Source organism: Phoxinus phoxinus, assembly GCF_949152265.1.
Source record: "Phoxinus phoxinus genome assembly, chromosome: 8".
Lineage (NCBI taxonomy): Eukaryota > Metazoa > Chordata > Actinopteri > Cypriniformes > Leuciscidae > Phoxinus > Phoxinus phoxinus.
The window spans coordinates 2,762,900-2,782,759 of NC_136883.1; the positions used below are offsets into that span (position 1 = coordinate 2,762,900).

The following is a 19,860-nucleotide window of genomic DNA, read 5'->3' on the forward strand; positions in this document are numbered from 1 at the left end:
TCTAACTACAGTCTGCACAGCAGCAGTTCATGTGGACCAAACTCTAGTTCGTTTTTCATTGCTTAAACACAGTTTTCAAAACTCTACACACTTATCCCATGACTTTAACCACAACCTGCACAACACTGTGGATTTACAGCACTTTGTTCAAATGCTAACACACTGCTGTCAAAACTGTGAACCACACATTCAAAACAGAAGACATTTCAGCCTTGTGTCTTTCAAACACTGCTGATGGCAACTTCAGCTGAAACAGGAGAGAGTTACATCCTTACAGTAAATGAGAACATTACAGGAATTTATTTTGTATTGCAATTATAGAATATTTACACAGATATATATTACAGTAAGTTTGACTGTAAAATATATTTTTATTATATACGTAATATACAACAGGACCCAAAGGCTGGCCCCAACAGGAGGAAGAGGAAAAATATTTTCAGATGCGCAGGAAAATGCTATTGTTGACATGGTTGCTGTCAACAATGCAATAAAACTGCGGGAGATTCAAGATAGAGTGCTGGCTGATAATGATATATGTGAAAATGTTAATTCTGTCAGCACAACAACTATTGCTCGAGTCCTACAGAAACACCAAGTTACAATGTAACAGTTATACACTGTACCGTTCGAGAGAAACAGTAAACGGGTAAAAGAGCAAAGATACCTATATGTCCAGGTAAGACGTCTGAGGTTACATACACAGCAGAACAGGGGAAGCCAGTAAGAAACCCCCAAGTTTTTGTCATAGTTTGCGATAAAGCTGCTTTTCACCGCTCTGCAGCTGTCACAGACTGGTTTGCAGCACATCGCAGATTGATGGTTTTGTACCTGCCTGCATATTCACCCTTCCTCAACCCAATAGAGGAGTTGTTCTCTGCCTAGAGGTGGAAAGTGTTTGGTCACCACCCACATGACCAAATGTCTCTTTTGGAAGCCATGCGTGCCGGATGTGAGGACACGAGTCCAGAGGACAGGGATGGATAAGGCACTCCAGAAGGTTCTCCAGGTGCATGGCAAGAGAGAACATTAGATGTGATGTTGGTGAACACCTGTGGCCTGATGCTAGAGAGACGCAGGATTAGCCCCTCAATTATTTGTTCGAATTACAGTATGTACTTTTAGTTTCTACCTTTTTTTTCTCATTACTGTAATTCCGTAAATTACTACAGACTATTGAAGCAAACTGCTCATTTTCATTTACCTTAAAGAATTGTTATGTTCTAAAAATGTAAATAAATCATGTGAAAGAATGTCACTCTTTTCTTTGAAGAAAATATTACTTTGTATGAAGTCACTGAAATTGTTCAAACTGTAAAGATGAAAAGTTTGTATTTTCTGTATTGGTGTTTGATGCTAGTGTTCTTACTCTCAGTGTGTTCTCAGTGACAGTGTGTGTTATCTCAGTGAGGGTTGTGCATAGTGTTTGGCTGCACTGAGCCTGTTTTGAGCCATGTGTTAAGAGTTGTGTTGCTTGGAGTGAGTTTTGCAGGTGATGTGAACTGTTTAGCTCAGGTGACTGTTGGTAGTGCAGACTGTAGTTAGAGTTTTGCACATGTAGCTCCAGTTGTGCTCACTGTCGTTTAGCAATCGAAAAAAACTGTAACATGACCAAACAGTGTCAGGAGTAAATGTAGATCACTTCCATGTTTTTCTGTTCAAAAGAGAAAGTTCTGGAATGTGAATATTTACATGCGATACATAATCTCATAACTCCACATTCAAAATATTATAAGGCACCCCGTGATACTGATATTTTGTCAAATATAATACATTTCTTGCTGAAGTCCCTCTCAGAAGCTGGTTTCATTCATATGAGGTTTCGGGCTGGTGGAAGGAGGAGAGGCGGGGCTTTCCGGCCCAGGTGCGTTCTCATTGGACGGGCTCTCGCTGGTCGGAGAGGTCAGAGGTCGCCTGGGAGACGTGGGTGTTTGTGATCGAACTGGACTGAGGGGTGAAGGAGCGTTTGGTGCCGCAGGAGCTGGTCTCCTCATGGATGGTGCTGATGTTGTAGATGATGAAGATGAAGATGAGGATGGTGGTGTTGATAAACATGGCGCTGGCAGGGCTGAGAACGACGATGGTATTCTGAGTCCGAGTCGAGCCTCGAGCTCGCTACACACCGCTAAGCTCCGCCTCCCCGGGTCCAGGCCGCCCGTGTCCGAGCACTTGGCTCGTTCCTGGCAGCGCTCCACGAAGCTGCCTCTGCGGATGGCCCCGAGGCCGTCGCGGTCCCGGCCCGGGTGAGGGCTGTTGCTGGCGCTGCTGGCCAGAGAGGACTGGCTGAGGCCGAGGTGGGCCGGCAGCTCGCGGGGTTTACTGAAGGGAACCAGAGGGACCTGACGAGGAAGACTGCCAGAAAGAGGGATCGGGCCCCGGAAACCAGCGCCGGCGCGAGCGCTTTCACTCAACTGAGACTGGAGACTGTGGAGAAACACGAGAGAGACCATCAGAGACTACACAAATCAGCAGATAGTGCCACGTACTTAGGTATGTTATTGATCTGCCTGCATTGACACCATTATATGTGAGATATGCCACTTGTGTTACTGCGCGCCTTCGCGTACTTTAAGGGTAACTCGCGCCAAAATGCAACCTAGTCAGTGTTAATTTCATGTTTTCACAGACGGACGAAAACGAGACGATAACTAAATAAAAACCTGTTTTAAATGACGACCACTATGACGAAAATGTACTTTATGAATAAAAATTAGATCTAGATGGAAATGTTAGGGAGGGACGATTGGGGAAGAGATCCAGAACTGATTTGCGCTTGTGGAAGATGCGCACATTTGAACTGTAACGTGCCGATCTACCGGCGGCACACGAGTTGGCACGCGCTTGATGCATATCTCAAATCGTTAAAAAATGTACACGTCTGGGAGAAAGAGAAGAGCAGACATGGATTGATCTGAATAAAAGTGACGACGCGAAAGAGAGCTTTATTCGGTATGTTTTTCTGTGCGAACACACACACACACACACACGACCAGAAGCGTGCAGCCCTGCACATAGACAGCTATACAGCGTGCAAGGACTGAATTGAGCTCTTTCGCGTCTGAATGGACAAATACACACAACATTATGTCTAAATGTCAGTTTTGGAGAGTATTCACGTAAACACAGTCGGTTATGTCTTTACAGAACGTACAGTGCATCAGTGCAATTTGATCCACACACTCGGTCTTAAAGTGACAGTGCGTAATAAACCTAATGCCTTCTGTACACTTAATATTGATCAAACAACAAAATAAAAAGAGAAAATTCACTGCTCTTTAATATCTTTAATAAGGATTAATTATATTTAAGTATGTAAAAAAACTATAAATAAAACGTTTAGGTTAGTTCCCCTAACTCTACAAAAATCCTTTAAATTAAAAAGAATAAGAATGAAAAATGTATAAATTAAATGGTTAGCTCACTTAAAAATTAAAATTCTGTCATAATTTTCTCACCCTCAATTTGTTTCAAACCTGTATGCATTTCTTTCTTCTGCTGATATTTTGAAGAATGTCGGTAACCAAACGGTTGAGGAAAAAAATACTATGGAAGTAAATGGGGTCCATCAACTGTTTGGTTACCGACATTCTTCAAAATATCAGCAGAAGATTCATACAGGTTTGAAACAACTTAATTTTTAAGTGAGTAAGTAAGTGTGTTGTTTGAGGGTGTAGGACCAGACGCAGAATAAAGGAAGGTGTGTGTGTGTGTGTGTGTGTGTGTGTGTGTGTGTGTGTGTGTGTGTGTGTGTGTGTGTGTGTGTACCTGCACATAGAGTTGCGAGAGGAGTGTGTGAGAGAGGCCGCAGGACTCATGTCAGGTGTTCGGGTCAGAGCCAGATCACACTGGTCCAGAAGCTCCAGAAGCTCCTCTTCAGTGGGACCGCCCAGAGCTTGAACACACACAAACACAAACATGATTACAGCACATATACAGCATGTCACATTCATTATTACACGGCTCTGTGGAATACTTGATTCTGATTGGTCAATCGCGCCACCCAGCGGTATGCTATTCAGATAACCGCTGAGAACAGAAACACAGGCTCCTCCGGGTCACTGAAGTCAGCAGAGATATACGCTTGCTTGCTAGGAAAGGGTTTTCTTTTATAGGGTTATTAGGTTTTTTAGGGTTTTCTCTTATTATAATTATGCTATCCAGTATCGTGGACTCGCTCTCTCGTTTCATACAAACGCAGCGGCGGCCATTTTGTGAGTATTGTTTTGTACACTGTTGGATTATAAGATACAAACAGGAGCGATCGGAAATCAATATCTCTTATCTCCATAATTATTTTATGTGGTGAAATACTGTGTAATAAGTGTTATGACTGTATACCGTATCTCTTAAATGTTCGTCGAGTTTGATCTCGCCGCTGAAGCTTTGCGTTTAAACATCTAATAAAATATTCCAACTCAGATCAATATTTTGTGTCTAATTATTTACTTACGTGGCAAGTAGCCGTGTAATAAGCGAGATAATGTACATCCAGCCGGTTGTTATCTCAGAATAAACCCCTTCAGGTGTGTGTGTGTGTGTGTTATGTCAGAATAAACCCCTTCAGGTGTGTGTGTGTGTTATGTCAGAATAAACCCCTTCAGGTGTGTGTGTGTGTTATGTCAGAATAAACCCCTTCAGGTGTGTGTGTGTGTTATGTCAGAATAAACCCCTTCAGGTGTGTGTGTGTGTTATCAGAATAAACCCCTTCAGGTGTGTGTGTGTGTTATGTCAGAATAAACCCCTTCAGGTGTGTGTGTGTTATCTCAGAATAAACCCCTTCAGGTGTGTGTGTGTGTTATCTCAGAATAAACCCCTTCAGGTGTGTGTGTGTGTTATCTCAGAATAAACCCCTTCAGGTGTGTGTGTGTGTTATCTCAGAATAAACCCCTTCAGGTGTGTGTGTGTGTTATGTCAGAATAAACCCCTTCAGGTGTGTGTGTGTGTGTGTTATGTCAGAATAAACCCCTTCAGGTGTGTGTGTGTGTGTGTGTGTGTGTGTTCTCAGAATAAACCCTTTCAGGTGTGTGTGTGTGTGTGTGTGTGTGTGATCTCAGAATAAACCCCTTCAGGCGTGTGTGTGTGTGTGTGTGTTCCCAGAATAAACCCCTTCAGGTGTGTGTGTGTGTGTGTGTGTGTGTTCTCAGAATAAACCCCTTAAAGGACAAGTTCGGTATTTTACACTTAAAGCCCTGTTTACAGATCGTATCTGATGAAATAGAACGGTTAAGATTAAACTTTGGACAGATGCTGCTGTCGCGAGAATTTTAGGTTTATATCGCTTTCCCCCCTCACCCCCACAATGGTTGTCTATGGCCACTGGAAGATTCCTTCCTAAAACACATTAAACTTTCGTTTACAAAGACGTGAAACTCACCGAGTGGTCAGGGGTGTTCACTGATACGGTCCCCAAAAAAATCGCTGAAAAAGATGCATTCCAACAGGTTTTATCGTAGTTTTTGTCCAACTCCATGACTTGTATTGAATGTGCTGTGTGAGGTGCGGTATTACTCCGCCGCTGGAGTGTCTATTATTCAAGCTCTCAACGGAAGAATCACGGGTGTGACACGTTTGGCAAAATAGGTCCTAAATAAACCTAAAATTCTCGCGACAGGAGCATGTGTCCAAATTTTAATCTTAACCGTTCTATTTCATCAGATACGATCTGTAAACAGGGCTTTAACCCTTTAGGCGCCAGAGGTTTTTTCCTAAAACTTTTGATTTTGACATCTTAATTTCAAAAGGCTATATCTTAAAAGTGATAAAAGATAGAGACTTTCTGTAAATTAGAGAAATATTAAGGATGACCCAAAGTTTATTTAGGGATTACATTTTCCCATCTAATTTGCATATTATGACGTCATATGGTGGTGGCCATCGTGGATTATAGAATTTTCATGAAATGTCACAAGTTTAAATAATAAAATGCAGCACTTCTTTCCCCCCATACCTTCTGTATGCTATATTGCACAATATTGAATGCTCAGGTAAATAGTAAGTAGTAAACAAACTGTGTAAATCATTACTAATAAATGGTAGGAACAAACCGAATGCATGTAGTGGTTGGCCTTTTGCTGTAGAGATTTTCCATTTACTACATAGAGTAGGCACTCTGATTTTATATATTACATATATATATATTATTCATATGACACAGAAACACAAGTAGACAAGACCTGTTTAGTTGCTCCGTGTCACACCGCCTCTGCTCCTGCTACGAGCAGCGCGGGCGCGGCCAGATCTGCCTCGCGCGCGCGCCGAGTGCGCATAGCTCGGACTACTGTCATTGTCATTGCGACTCCCCACCCTGCCTCCACGTTGCCCCATAACTGTCCTATGAATACTTTGACCTCGTCTAACATACCCAGTAGCTTTAGACAAAGTCTTCACCACAATAATGTCGCCGCGATTGCGGAGAGGCACACGGTCAGAAGACAAACTACATGACTAGCGCGGTAAAAAAAAATCTCCCGCCTCGTTCCCCACAACAATAACACACCTGCTAACTTCGCGATGAACACTCCGACCCCGGGAAACATTGTTCCCACCACTGACATTGGGCAAAGGACCATCTACATTGGGCAAAGGATTCACCGTTTGTGCTTGGTGTAACGTACGGGCTATACTTTCACTTTCAATCACCGTCAACTTCTGAAGGCAGATATTTCCCTTCAGAACCAGGGTCGGCGAATAGAAGACCCAACACTTCATTGTGGGTAAGCTTTATTGATGCAATTAGATAATAATAATAATAATAATCTAATGCAAAAACTCGCTGACGTTGACAATATTGCTCTGATAAAATGGCTCACTCGCACACTAGCTCCGCTTTTGTTCGCGCTGATTCAATGCGCTCTAGCTCGAAGATTTTGTATAAAAGCATGACGTTTTTTTGAGTCTGGGATGAAGTATAACATGTCTGCCAACTAGTGGATGGGAGGTCGAAGGAAATTTGACACCCTATTTGACAAAATCGGCCGTTTTATTCAGTGCCGCATCTTGTCGAGTAAACTCGACCGTGGCGCCTAGAGGGTTAAGTGTAAAATACCGAACTTGTCCTTTAAGGCTAATGCAAGACCCGTGAATCACCCTGTCGGGGTTTATTCTGAGATAACAACGGCTGGATGTACATTATTCCTGACCTAATGCTCCCATCCTCACCTTTGATGTCCACTTTCCCTGCGATCTCCATTGCCGTCGTGAGGTCCCACATCTGGATGCTGCCGTTGCTGTGTCCGCTGAAGAGATACCGGCGCGGCCTGGAGCCGATGCGACTCGACCCCTCACACTCGTGAACCACAAACGCTGTGATGGACGTCCCGTCAACTGAGCGCACCTCACACACCCTTCAAAGAGAGAGCACGTTTAGCACAAGTGCTGCTCAATATGCAGTCCGTGGATGTTTTCTAACCAGTTCGTTTAGGCAGTCAGAAGCTTTACTGTTGGAAATGTAGTTTGTGTAGTATGCAGACAACATGGCGGTTATATTACACTGACCTCTTCCCATTGGAGGAGAGCCTCACGTAGAGTTTATCAGTGTCAGGAACCACACGCTGGATAAACACCTGCTGCTCGTCACGCTCCCCGTACGGACCTGCAGAAACAAGCGGCGTGACACATCAGACACATGGACCAGGACAAAACAGAAATAAATATACAGGTCAAACTGGAAAAATGAGAATATGGTGCAAAAGTTCATTTATTTCAGTAATGCAACTTAAAAGGTGAAATTAATATATTATATAGACTCATTACATGCAAAGTGAGATATTTCAAGCCTTTGTTATGATATTGATGATTATGGCTCACAGCTTATTAAAACCTTTTCACAATATTCTAATTTTGAATTTGGGGTTTTCATAAGCTGTACGCTATAATCATCAATATTATAACAAATAAAGGCTTGAAATATCTCACATTGCATGTAATGAGTCTATATATAATATATTAGTTTCACCTTTTAAGTTGAATTACTGAAATAAATGAACTTTTGCACCATATTCAAATTTTTCGAGTTTCACCTGTACACTACCGCTCAAAATGTTGGAATAATACGTCATTGAAAGTGTCTTCTGCTCACCGGGACTGCATTTATTTGATCAAAAATAGAGTCAAGTCACCTTCATTTATACAGCGCTTTTAACAATATATAGATTGTTTCAAAGCAGCTTTACAGTGATAATGGGAAATGAAAGTAACGGAGATTGTTTTGGCTTTACAGCAGCTCTAGAATAAAGTTATTGTCCAGCTAAAGTTAGTTTTGATTGAAATCAGTAATAGTGGGAATTTGTTTTATATTATTCATTTTAAAATATTGTCAAATTTAATTTATTCCTGTGATCAAAGCTGAAATTTCAGCATCATTACTCCAGTCTTCAGTGTCACATGATCCTTCAGAAATCATGATTGCTTATCCAAGAAACATTCCTGATTATTATCAATGTTGAAAACAGTTGCTGCTTCATGTTTGTATAAACTGTGATGCACTATACAATTTAAAAGTTTGATATAAGATTTTTTTGTATATGAAATTAACACTTTTATTCAGCAGGGACACATTAAATAGATAAAAAGTGACAGAATTTGTTTTATTATTTTAATTTGTGTTATTAAATAAATGCCGTTCATGCAACTTTCTATTCTATATATAAAAAAAAAAAATGCAGTTTCCACAAAAATATTAAGCAGCAAAAATGGTTTCCAAAATTGATAATAAAAATAAGAACCACTATTAATAATTGAGTACTGATCATAATTGATAACTGAGCAGCAAATCATCACATTATAATGATTTCTGAAGGATCATGTGACACTGAAGACTGGAGCAATGAAGCTGAAAATTCAGCTTTGATCACTATGATTACTATATATCACAATATAAAACAGTTGTTCTAAATTATAAAAATAATAAAATGAATCCAGCCTTGGTGAGCTCAAGAGACTTCTACTGAAAGATCTGAATTATTCCACACTTCTGGTCCTAAAGGAATGAGGCTGTTTGCTTCATATGGTCATTATTGAGAATGATCGTTCATCTTACCGATTTCAGTGCCAGCCGCACAGCCTCCATGGCCGTCGATATCGTCCAATGAGAGGACCTTAAAGGAGGTGAGAGGAGTGGAGCCAGGCTGGGTGGAGATCATGCCGCGGAAACGCGTCACCGTCCAGGTACGGACGTGATTGTTGTCTGCACACACTGCACAGAGGAAGATAAATTTCTACTTATGATTTTACACCCACTGTATTCTGCCTGTGTGACCCTGGACCACAAAACCAGTCCTACGGGTCAATTATTTGAAATTGAGATGTATACGTCATCTGAAAGCTGAATAAATAACCTTTTCATTGATGTATGGTTTGTTAGGATAGGACAATATTTGGTCGAGACACAACTATTGAAAATCTGGAATCTAAGGGTGTAAAGAAAATCAAAACATTGAAAAAATCTCCTTTAAAGTTGTGCATTTATGTTCACGATTGTGCTGCATTCACTCACAGAAATACATGTTTTATATATTTACGGTAGGAAATTAAATTAATAGTAAACATGATCTTTACTTAAATGATAACTCGTCAATTTTAACATTGAGCTCAATTTTTTGTAAATTTGGAGTGCTGTCAATACAGAGAACAACGACAAAAATCGGTGTTGCCTACACCGTGTTATCCTCTTTTTAAAATGTGCACCCTGTTGACTTCAATGGGGCACGTTATAAACCTGCTTTTATCCTCTTAACATCCTTGATGTGTCATTACAAGTGTCCAGCCATGTTGAGTGATTCCTTCAGAGTGAACACGGTGAATCTGACTCCATTAGATGTGAAAGATATTAATAAAAATGATGTTAATTCAACAAGCGCACAGACCTGTATTTACTTCCTGTTTTCGGTCGAAGTCCACAGTAGTCGACTGTCGAGTTCACGCGCGTGATCATAGGTAACTAAGCAACAGTGGAGACTCAGACTGTCAGCTGAAGACGAGAATATCAGCTCTGATGGATATTTGTAAAAAAAAAAAAATCATCTTAGTTACCTATGATCACGCGCGTGAACTCGACAGTCGACTACTGTGGACTTCGACCGAAAACAGGAAGTAAATACAGGTCTGTGCGCTGGCTGATATAACATAATTTTTATTAATATCTTTCACATCTACTGCAGTCAGAGTCACTCGTGTTCACTCTGAAGGAATCACTCAACATGGCTGGGCACTTGTAATGACACATCAAGGATGATAAGAGAAATAAAAGCAGGTTTATAACGTGCCCCATTGAAGTCAATAGGGTGCACATTTTAAAAAGAGGATAACGGTGTAGGCAACACAGATTTTTGTCGTTGTTCTCTGTATTGACAGCACTCCAAATTTACAAAAAATTGAGCTCAATGTTAAAATTAACCGGAGTTATCCTTTAATATCCTAATGATTTTTGGCATAAAAGAAAAATGGATTATTTTGACCCACACAATGTATAGTTGCTATTGCCCCAGATATACCCGTGCGACTGTGACTGGGTTTGTGGTCCAGGGTCACTCATACGCGAGACATGGCCTCACCAGAGATGAGATGTTTCTCAGACAGCATGATCTTGGTAACAGGACTGCGGTGAACCGAGAAGGTCTGGAAGAGTTGAGGACCGGATCCCACCGTCTCTGGATGCTGAACTATGACACGCACTGAGCCTGAACTGGTGCCATACGCGATCTCGATCCAGTTCCCACTGTCACCTGAGCAAACACAAGACAGCAAACATTCACACACACACGAAGCAGCCCGGAGGAAAGACGTGTGCTTATTTGTACTGGACAACACCCTAGAAAGAATGGTGTGGTGTGTGAGAGCATATCTGAGGCTGGTGGATGTGTGTGTGTGTGTGTGTGAGGATATCTGAGGCTGGTGTGTGTGTGTATGTGTGTGTGTGTGTGTGTGTGAGGATATCTGAGGCTGGTGTGTGTGTGTGTATGTGTGTGTGTGTGTGTGTGTGTGTGTATATCTGAGGCTGGTGTGTGTGAGGATATCCGAGGCTGGTGTGTGTGTGTGTGTGTGTGTGTGTGAATATCTGAGGCTGGTGTGTGAGGATATCTGAGGCTGGTGTGTGTGTGTGTGTGTGTGTGTGTGTGTGTGTGTGTGTGTGTGTGTGTGTGTGTGAATATCTGAGGCTGGTGTGTGAGGATATCTGAGGCTGGTGTGTATGAGGATATCCAAGGCTGTGTGTGTGTGTGTGGTGTGTGTGTGTGTGTGTGTGCGTGCGTGTGTGTGTGTGTCTGGATATCTGAGGCTGGTGTGTGTGTGTGTGTGTGTGTGTGTGTGTGTGTGTGTGTGTGTGTGTGTGTGTGTGTGTGTGTGTGAGGATACCCGAGGCTGGTGTGTGTGTGTGCGTAAGGATATCTGAGGCTGGTGTGTGTGTGTGTGTGTTACTTGTTTTGGGCGTCAGGTAGACACTCAGAGCAGTTATAGCATCTTCAGTGGGATCTCGATAGAGCTCAGTCACCAACAAATCATTATCCTTCATCCGCAACGGAAACTTCTGGACATCTGAAAGATGAGAGATGATGATGTCAGAGATCACAGATGGACATCTGAGCATCATGAACACACAGTAGAGGTGGACGGTATTCTTTACTGCAGCTTAAATCAAGCTATCGGCACACAGTATATCACAATATTACTGTTTTAGCTTGCAATTCAACAATCAATTGTTTATATTTGTATATTCTATAACCCTGTAGAAATGCCTTTATTAATGATTACATGTGAACAAAAGCCTAAATTAAATATGTTAATCATCATATAAAGCGATTGTGTTTCTTCAGAAGGCTTGAATTAAACCGTCATAATTCATATGGATTTATTTAACAATTTCTTTATGATTGTTTTGAAGCATCAGAGTTGTGGGAGAATAGATGGACTGTCAATGGAGGGACAGAAACCTCTCAGATTTCATTTAACACATAAGTGTTAGATGCTAATCAGGCTATGGTGTTGATTTATATTGTTTTGTTTTATATTGTTTATTGTATTATTTGTGTTGTTCTTGTCTTTTACTCTGTTAGCGCTTTGCGTGTGAGAAAAGCGCATTATAAATCAAATGTATTATTATTATCTTCATTTGTGTTTTGAAGAGGAACGAAAGTCTTACGGGTTTGGAATGACATTATGGTGAGTAATTAATGACAATTTATTCATTATTATCTATAATTATTAATTATTCACATTAATTATTCAAATAATGAATAATTATTTTATCAATAATTAATGAATTAATTTTTTTAGGTGAACTAACCCTTTAAATAGTTTTTGATTATTTGATTTGATTATGCATCAAAACATACATAAACAAACATAAAACAATAGATTATTCCGGTTTGATCGTCACTTTACCTATATAGTAAATAGATCCATTATTACATCCCAAAATGAGGAAAGATCCGGCTGTGTCACAACTGTTGATGGGAACAACATCCTGGTTCTGCACAGAGAGGTGAACACATCAGGGGGTGAGTATTTCCCTCAGTTTAAATGCATCCGTTTCATTTCAAATGTAATGTGAACAAATGCAGAACACATCAAATTAATCCCGAACCGTCCTGGAGCTCGACGTACCTGCCAGTGTTTGGTGACGGCGTTCCAAACTCCCACTTTACCCGTGTGACTGGTGGCAATGAGCTGATTCCCCACGAAGAACAACGCCTCAACCGGCACATTCAAACTGAACACACCTGTGGACCAGAACAAACACACAGATCAGGAACTTTGCTTTCTACAGAAAACTATCCGCGCAATCACGAGAAACGAACCGCGCGCAACCGCGAGAAAATAACCGCGCGCTCACGAGAAAATAACCGCGCGCTCACGAGAAACTAACCGCGCGATCACGAGAAAATAACCGCGCGCTCACGAGAAACTATCCGCGCGCTCACGAGAAAATCACCGCGCGATCACGAGAAACTAACCGCGCGCTCACGAGAAACTAACCGCGCGATCACGAGAAAATAACCGCGCGCTCACGAGAAACTAACCGCGCGCTCACGAGAAAATAACCGCGCGCTCACGAGAAAATCACCGCGCGATCACGAGAAAATCACCGCGCGATCACGAGAAACTAACCGCGCGATCACGAGAAAATAACCGCGCGCTCACGAGAAACTATCCGCGCGCTCACGAGAAACTAACCGCGCGCTCACGAGAAACTATCCGCGCGCTCACGAGAAACTAACCGCGCGCTCACGAGAAACTAACCGCGCGCTCACGAGAAACTATCCGCGCGCTCACGAGAAACTAACCGCGCGCTCACGAGAAACTATCCGCGCTCACGAGAAACTAACCGCGCTCACGAGAAACTATCCGCGCTCACGAGAAACTAACCGCGCGCTCACGAGAAACTAACCGCGCGCTCACGAGAAACTATCCGCGCGCTCACGAGAAACTATCCGCGCTCACGAGAAACTATCCGCGCGCTCACGAGAAACTAACCGCGCGCTCACGAGAAACTATCCGCGCGCTCACGAGAAACTAACCGCGCTCACGAGAAACTAACCGCGCGCTCACGAGAAACTAACCGCGCGCTCACGAGAAACTAACCGCGCGCTCACGAGAAACTAACCGCGCGATCACGAGAAACTAACCGCGCGCTCACGAGAAACTAACCGCGCTCACGAGAAACTATCCGCGCTCACGAGAAACTAACCGCGCGCTCACGAGAAACTAACCGCGCGCTCACGAGAAACTATCCACGCGCTCACGAGAAACTAACCGCGCGCTCACGAGAAACTATCCGCGCGATCACGAGAAACTAACCGCGCGCTCACGAGAAACTAACCGCGCGATCACGAGAAACTAACCGCGCGCTCAAGAGAAACTAACCGCGCTCACGAGAAACTATTATTTTTGCAAAGGTGTCTTTAGGGGCTCTGTAGTTTTCCAAACATTTGCACACACACACAAAAAAAAGCATTTTATGAAATAAGATCTTACCGATTTCATTGCCATTGCCATCAGGGCAGATCGCCCACAGTATGATTTCAGTGCCCGATGCCACAGCGACCATCTTATCATTGTCTCCCAGTGACCCGCCCATGACCTTGGCATTCAGAGCCACCCTGTCAATCACCCAGTCGAGTCGAGGGCTGGTGAACACCTGCTGCCATCCAGTGGACTCTTTAACCCTGACATGAGTGATGCGTATTTAAAGCGGCCCATATGTGCATCCAAATCATTTCTATTGGTGACGTGTCGTTCACATAGAAACCCTACCTGTAGCAGACCACAAACTGGGCATAGCCCACAGCAATCCAGTTATGATGACCACATATGATTCTGACCATGCCTGGATCCGAGACCGGACCTAAACAAGAGCACATGAGGAGAGAAATTATTAGAAATAAGCATTTTAAACTGATATGATACACCTTCAATGAGTAAATGAGTCAAATATAATGGATTAAACCACAGAAAAACAGACTGCACCAAATCAGAGTACAAATGAGTAGAGTAAAGTAGGGTAAAATTATTAGAGTAAAAGAGAATAGAATAAACCAGAGCTGAGTCGATAAGAATGACTAATTGAGTAGAAATGAGTAACACAAAACAGAACTGAATACAATAATAGAGTAGAAATTTGGAGAGTAAAATAGAACTAACCAGTGGAATAAACCAGATTAAAATAAACCATAGAAGAAATTATAAGAACAGAGTATAATGGAATAGAACTGAGTAAAATATAATAGAATAAACCAGAGATGTAAGACTGAAGAGTAGAAATGTGTAAAGTAAAACAGAAATGAGTAGAATAAAATAGAATAAAGCTAATTAGAGTAGAAATTAGGAGAATGGAACAGAATAGAATAGAATAAAATAGTAATTAAAATAAACCTGCGTAAAAATTAGAAGAACTGAGTATACTGTTACAAAACTGATCAGAGTAGAACAAAATCAAATAGAATAGAGCAAATCAGAGAACAATTGAGGAGAGAAAAACAGACTAAAAAAAGAATAGAAATGAGTAGGATATAATGAAAGTGAGTAGAGTTAACCTGAGTAATAGAATAAATCAGAATTGAACAAAGTGAAATATAATAGAATAAACCACAGAATAGAGTAAAGTAGGAAAATAACAAAATAGAGCTGAGTAGACCAAAGTTAATCAGTAGAATAGAAAATAGAATAGCTAAAAGTAAATAAATTAGAACAGAACAGAACATAAAGTATGTCAGAGTAGAATGGAATATAACATTATGTGGAACAGAATTGAATAGAGAAGTGGAGAAAATGAAAGTAGAGTAGAACACCTGGCACTCGCTCCTCAATGACCGCTTTGCCCAGTATGCCAGCGTTGCCCAGGTTGGGTGGCATTGTGTTACTCCTCCTCACAGGGGCTCTCTCCACGGGCCCCGAACGGCCACCCATGAACTGGGGTCCTGCCACGCTGTGCCTGTTCCTGCGCTTCACTGGGTACACTGTGACACACACACACACACACACACGTCTTCATGACTGAAAGATGCTGTCCTGCTACACGCTGTCAGAGTTGGTGTTTTCTGTACCTGGAGGCGGCAGGTATCCGTTAAACAACACGTTCCCACAGGAGGAGCGATCCAACTCATCACACAACTGCAGCTTTCTCACTGAGGAGGAAAACACACATTTTCTTTAATAAACATATATATATATATATTATATATGTTGAATAAAACCATGAGAATAACGGCAGCGCAGCCTGATCTTACCCAGCGGCGTGATCCCATAGAACTCCGCCTCGTGCATTAATAAGTGAACTTCTATGGACCTGCCATAAACACAGTTCCTATAATAAGATACTTCAATAATCCATATCACAGTTAACAGACTATCTGACACATTTATACACAATGCAGACGATATGTTTACCTGGGGTGAAGCTCTTTAGTGCGCAGGAAGTTGAGAATGGGCGCAAACAGAGATGGATCTCGGTCTATGAAAATCTGAAAAGACAAATATTATGGCTATAAGAGTAGAATCTTTGTAAAGACAGACTGATCTGCAACATGTGTTATTATTATTATTAAGTAAACCTTACCGCTCCAGTCTCATCTTTAAGTGTTGATATCCGCCCACTTAATAAACTAGACAGAAAATAACAATACTTATTTATTATGTACGCAGCTATTGAAAAAAGCTGTCATATTATCAATTTTTAATTGTCCTAATAAAACCTATGACAAAAGATAGATAGATAGATACTGTATATATATATATATATACTGTAGATATATATATATAGACAAATAGATAGATACTGTATATATATACTGTAGATAGATAGATAGATAGATAGATAGATAGATAGATACTGTATATATATATATATACGTTAGATAGATAGATAGATAGATATACTGTAGATAGATAGATAATATATATACTGTAGATAGATAGATAATATATATACTGTAGATAGATAGATAATATATATACTGTAGATAGATAGATATATACTGTAGATAGATAGATAATATATATACTGTAGATAGATAGATAGATAGATAGATAGATAGATAGATAGATAGATAGATAGATAGATAGATACTGTATATATACTGTAGATAGATAGATAGATAGATAGATAGATACTGTATATATACTGTAGATAGATAGATAGATAGATAGATAGATAGATAGATAATATATATACTGTAGATAGATAGATAATATATATACTGTAGATAGATAGATAATATATATACTGTAGATAGATAGATATATACTGTAGATAGATAGATAATATATATACTGTAGATAGATAGATAGATAGATAGATAGATAGATAGATAGATAGATAGATAGATACTGTATATATACTGTAGATAGATAGATAGATAGATAGATAGATAGATAGATAGATAGATAGATAGATACTGTATATATACTGTAGATAGATAGATAGATAGATAGATAGATAGATAGATAGATAGATAGATAGATACTGTATATATACTGTAGATAGATAGATAATATATATACTGTAGATAGATAGATAGATAGATAGATAGATAGATAGATACTGTATATATACTGTAGATAGATAGATAGATAGATAGATAGATAGATAGATAGATAGATAGATAGATAGATAGATAGATAGATAGATAGATAGATAGATACTGTATATATACTGTAGATAGATAGATAGATAGATATATACTGTATATATACTGTAGATAGATAGATAGATAGATAGATAGATAGATAGATAGATAGATAGATAGATAGATAGATACTGTTTATATACTGTAGATAGATAGATAGATAGATAGATAGATAGATAGATAGATAGATAGATAGATAGATAGATACTGTTTATATACTGTAGATAGATAGATAGATAGATAGATAGATAGATAGATAGATAGATAGATAGATAGATAGATACTGAATATATACTGTAGATAGATAGATAGATAGATAGATAGATAGATAGATAGATACTGTATATACTGTAGATAGATAGATAGATAGATAGATAGATAGATAGATAGATAGATAGATAGATAGATAGATAGATAGATAGATCAGTTGTTATTAATACAAAACATAATTTACGTTATAAAAGAACCTTAACCTTACATGATCAACATACATAGAAGGGTTTGCTGTACTTTAGCTTGATCTGACACAAACCTTGAGAAGAAGGAGTCCGGGACCCACGTCAGAGTCTGTCTGGAGGTGCTGAACCTGCGTGTATATATCCCGACAGAAAAGAAAACTCGTGTGAGTCTAAAGCGGTTTCAGGGGTTCAGATCAGGCCTTTCTGCTGCTTCTATAGGCATGCAGATGTTCATTACTGTCCCAGCAAGTCGGATCAATGAAAAACAATACTGCAGACCAGTTGTTATGAATACTACACACTGAAGTACAAACATTAGAACCTGTAGAGTCAGTTATTGAGTTTGTTAATAAAGTGTGTGGCTTGTTTCGAGCAGGATATACAGTTGTTTTAATACACAAACCTTTTGCCCCCGACGTTAAGATGGATAATTTCTCCAATCCTCGCCATGTTCATCGTTTTCAAGGCAAAACATTCATAGTGTAAAGGATAATTAAATAGGTATTTATAATTTCTTCATGATAAAAGCTATTTAATTGTACTAGCCGTGGTAAGGAAACAGCGAAAGAGCGGATGTTACAAATTACTTGCGGAAGTGGAAAGGCGCTGTATGCATTTCAAAATAAAAGTCATTGACTATAATATAAAAACTTCATAAATGTCTTCAAAGAGTTTTTGTAAAGAAACTGATCTGCGACATTTATTATTATTATTATTATTATTAGCATATAAACAGAATAGACAAAAGGTACGTACAACAAAATGTAAGTAAATATAATTATATGATCAACTAACAAAGAAAGAAAGAATTAACCGTAACCATATATAATATTACATCGCATGTAATTCAGCTGGAGTCTCAACAAGGGCCCTCGCTGTCTATGGTGGCTTTTGCAAACTTGTAGCATCAGTAAAAGGCTATGTTATGTCTGCTTTCCTTTAAAGAATTCTATTTTTGCCCCTAAAAATATTTGCATGACTTCCGAGGGGCAATAATCTTCATCCGCGTGGTCTAAAAGTAGCCTACTCTTGTGTGTTATGAATTGCTCACAGATCACATTTTTCATGCATAACATGTGTGTGTGTGTGTGTGTGTTTGTGTGTGTGTGTGTGTGTGTGTGTGTGTGTGTGTGTGTGTGTGTGTGTGTGTGTGTGTGTGTGTGTGTGTGTGTGTGTGTGTGTGTGTGTGTGCGTGTGTGTGTGTGTGTGTGTTCAAAGGAATTCGTGAAGAAATTAGTGTGTGTGTGTGTGTGTGTGTGTGTGTGTGTGTGTGTGTGTGTGTGTGTGTGTGTGTGTGTGTGTGTGTGTGTTCGTTCAAAGGAATTCGTGAAGAAATGAATGCATCCAGGTGTATTAAAATGCAATTTATTAGTATCAGAAGATGATGCATGGAATATATTACATTTACTTTGCTTAGTGTTTCAAACTCCACAAGAGTGTAACTGGTGCAAAAGTCAAGAAACTGAGAGGGAGAGAATTGTAGGCCTACTTTTTATTTTCAATACTTGCCTAATTTCAAGGGGCAATCCATTTATGCAAAATACAAACCTACTAAACTTGATAAAATGCAATATATTGAAACATTTTTGTCCATAAATTTTAACTCTGTAAAGCCTGACATTTGAAATAATAGTCTCTCTCTCTCACACACACACACACACACGCACACACACACGCACGCACACACACACACACACACACACACACATGCGCACACACACACACACACACACAAAAATATATTACTTTTTTTATTTTTTGAGTAATATATATATCAATATATATCAGTTGTCACTCTATATCTCTCAATACTTGTCTTAGTAAGATGATATTTAAATGATTAGTAAAAAATATATATATATATATATTTTTTTTTAATGATTAGTTTTATGATAAAAGCTCAGTAGTTTTAAAACATATAATGCAATACAATGATTGAGAGATGAAGAAATAAACCTTCCTCAAAAGCCTGATGATCATATTGGTCTTTTATCAGAGATTTTTCAATGTCCCACATTAGAAAGCTGCAGATTGTCTCATAACAAGAGCACTAATATATCTATAATTTCTCTTATGAATGTGTTATAATAAATTTCTCTTTTGATTCGATTAGGACACATTCTTGGGTTTTTAAATGGGTGTGGATTCAATGTTTTGGCTACACAACGCAAATATGGAAGCATATAGCAATATTCAATTTGAAATGTAATATGCAAAATGACAATGCAATAGGCCTATGTAAAACCGAAATGCATTTCTGTGTTTAAATTTACATTTTACATTAC

The 19,860-nt window shown here is 39.7% G+C and overlaps 1 protein-coding gene across 1 annotated transcript; it reads right to left on the reverse strand.

Moving 5' to 3' along the window:
* Nucleotides 1-279: 279 nt before the first annotated feature.
* On the reverse strand, nucleotides 280-18,191 carry shkbp1 (SH3KBP1 binding protein 1). The gene is made up of 18 exons (XM_079620296.1): nucleotides 17,979-18,191; nucleotides 17,650-17,703; nucleotides 16,049-16,094; nucleotides 15,880-15,953; nucleotides 15,720-15,778; nucleotides 15,537-15,617; nucleotides 15,282-15,449; nucleotides 14,248-14,338; nucleotides 13,969-14,159; nucleotides 12,598-12,713; nucleotides 12,376-12,463; nucleotides 11,413-11,529; nucleotides 10,551-10,721; nucleotides 9,038-9,193; nucleotides 7,495-7,591; nucleotides 7,159-7,343; nucleotides 3,766-3,892; nucleotides 280-2,424 (listed from the first exon to the last, which is right to left on the reverse strand). The coding sequence occupies exons 1-18, from the start codon at nucleotides 18,029-18,031 to the stop codon at nucleotides 1,794-1,796; spliced, it is 2,505 nt and encodes an 834-aa protein (XP_079476422.1). The 5' UTR covers nucleotides 18,032-18,191; the 3' UTR covers nucleotides 280-1,793.
* Nucleotides 18,192-19,860: the final 1,669 nt, after the last annotated feature.

Bases quoted from the DNA above. Each gene is read 5' to 3' on its own strand.
- shkbp1 (XM_079620296.1), bottom strand. From the start codon at position 18,031: ATGAACATGGCGAGGATTGGAGAAATTATCCATCTTAACGTCGGGGGC. The intron at 15,618-15,719 runs GTAAGATCAGGC...TTTCCTCCTCAG, and splicing joins CTATGGGATCACGCCGCTGG to TGAGAAAGCTGCAGTTGTGT. The intron at 3,893-7,158 runs GTGAGGATGGGA...TGTGTGTTCAAG, and splicing joins AGGGAAAGTGGACATCAAAG to CTCTGGGCGGTCCCACTGAA.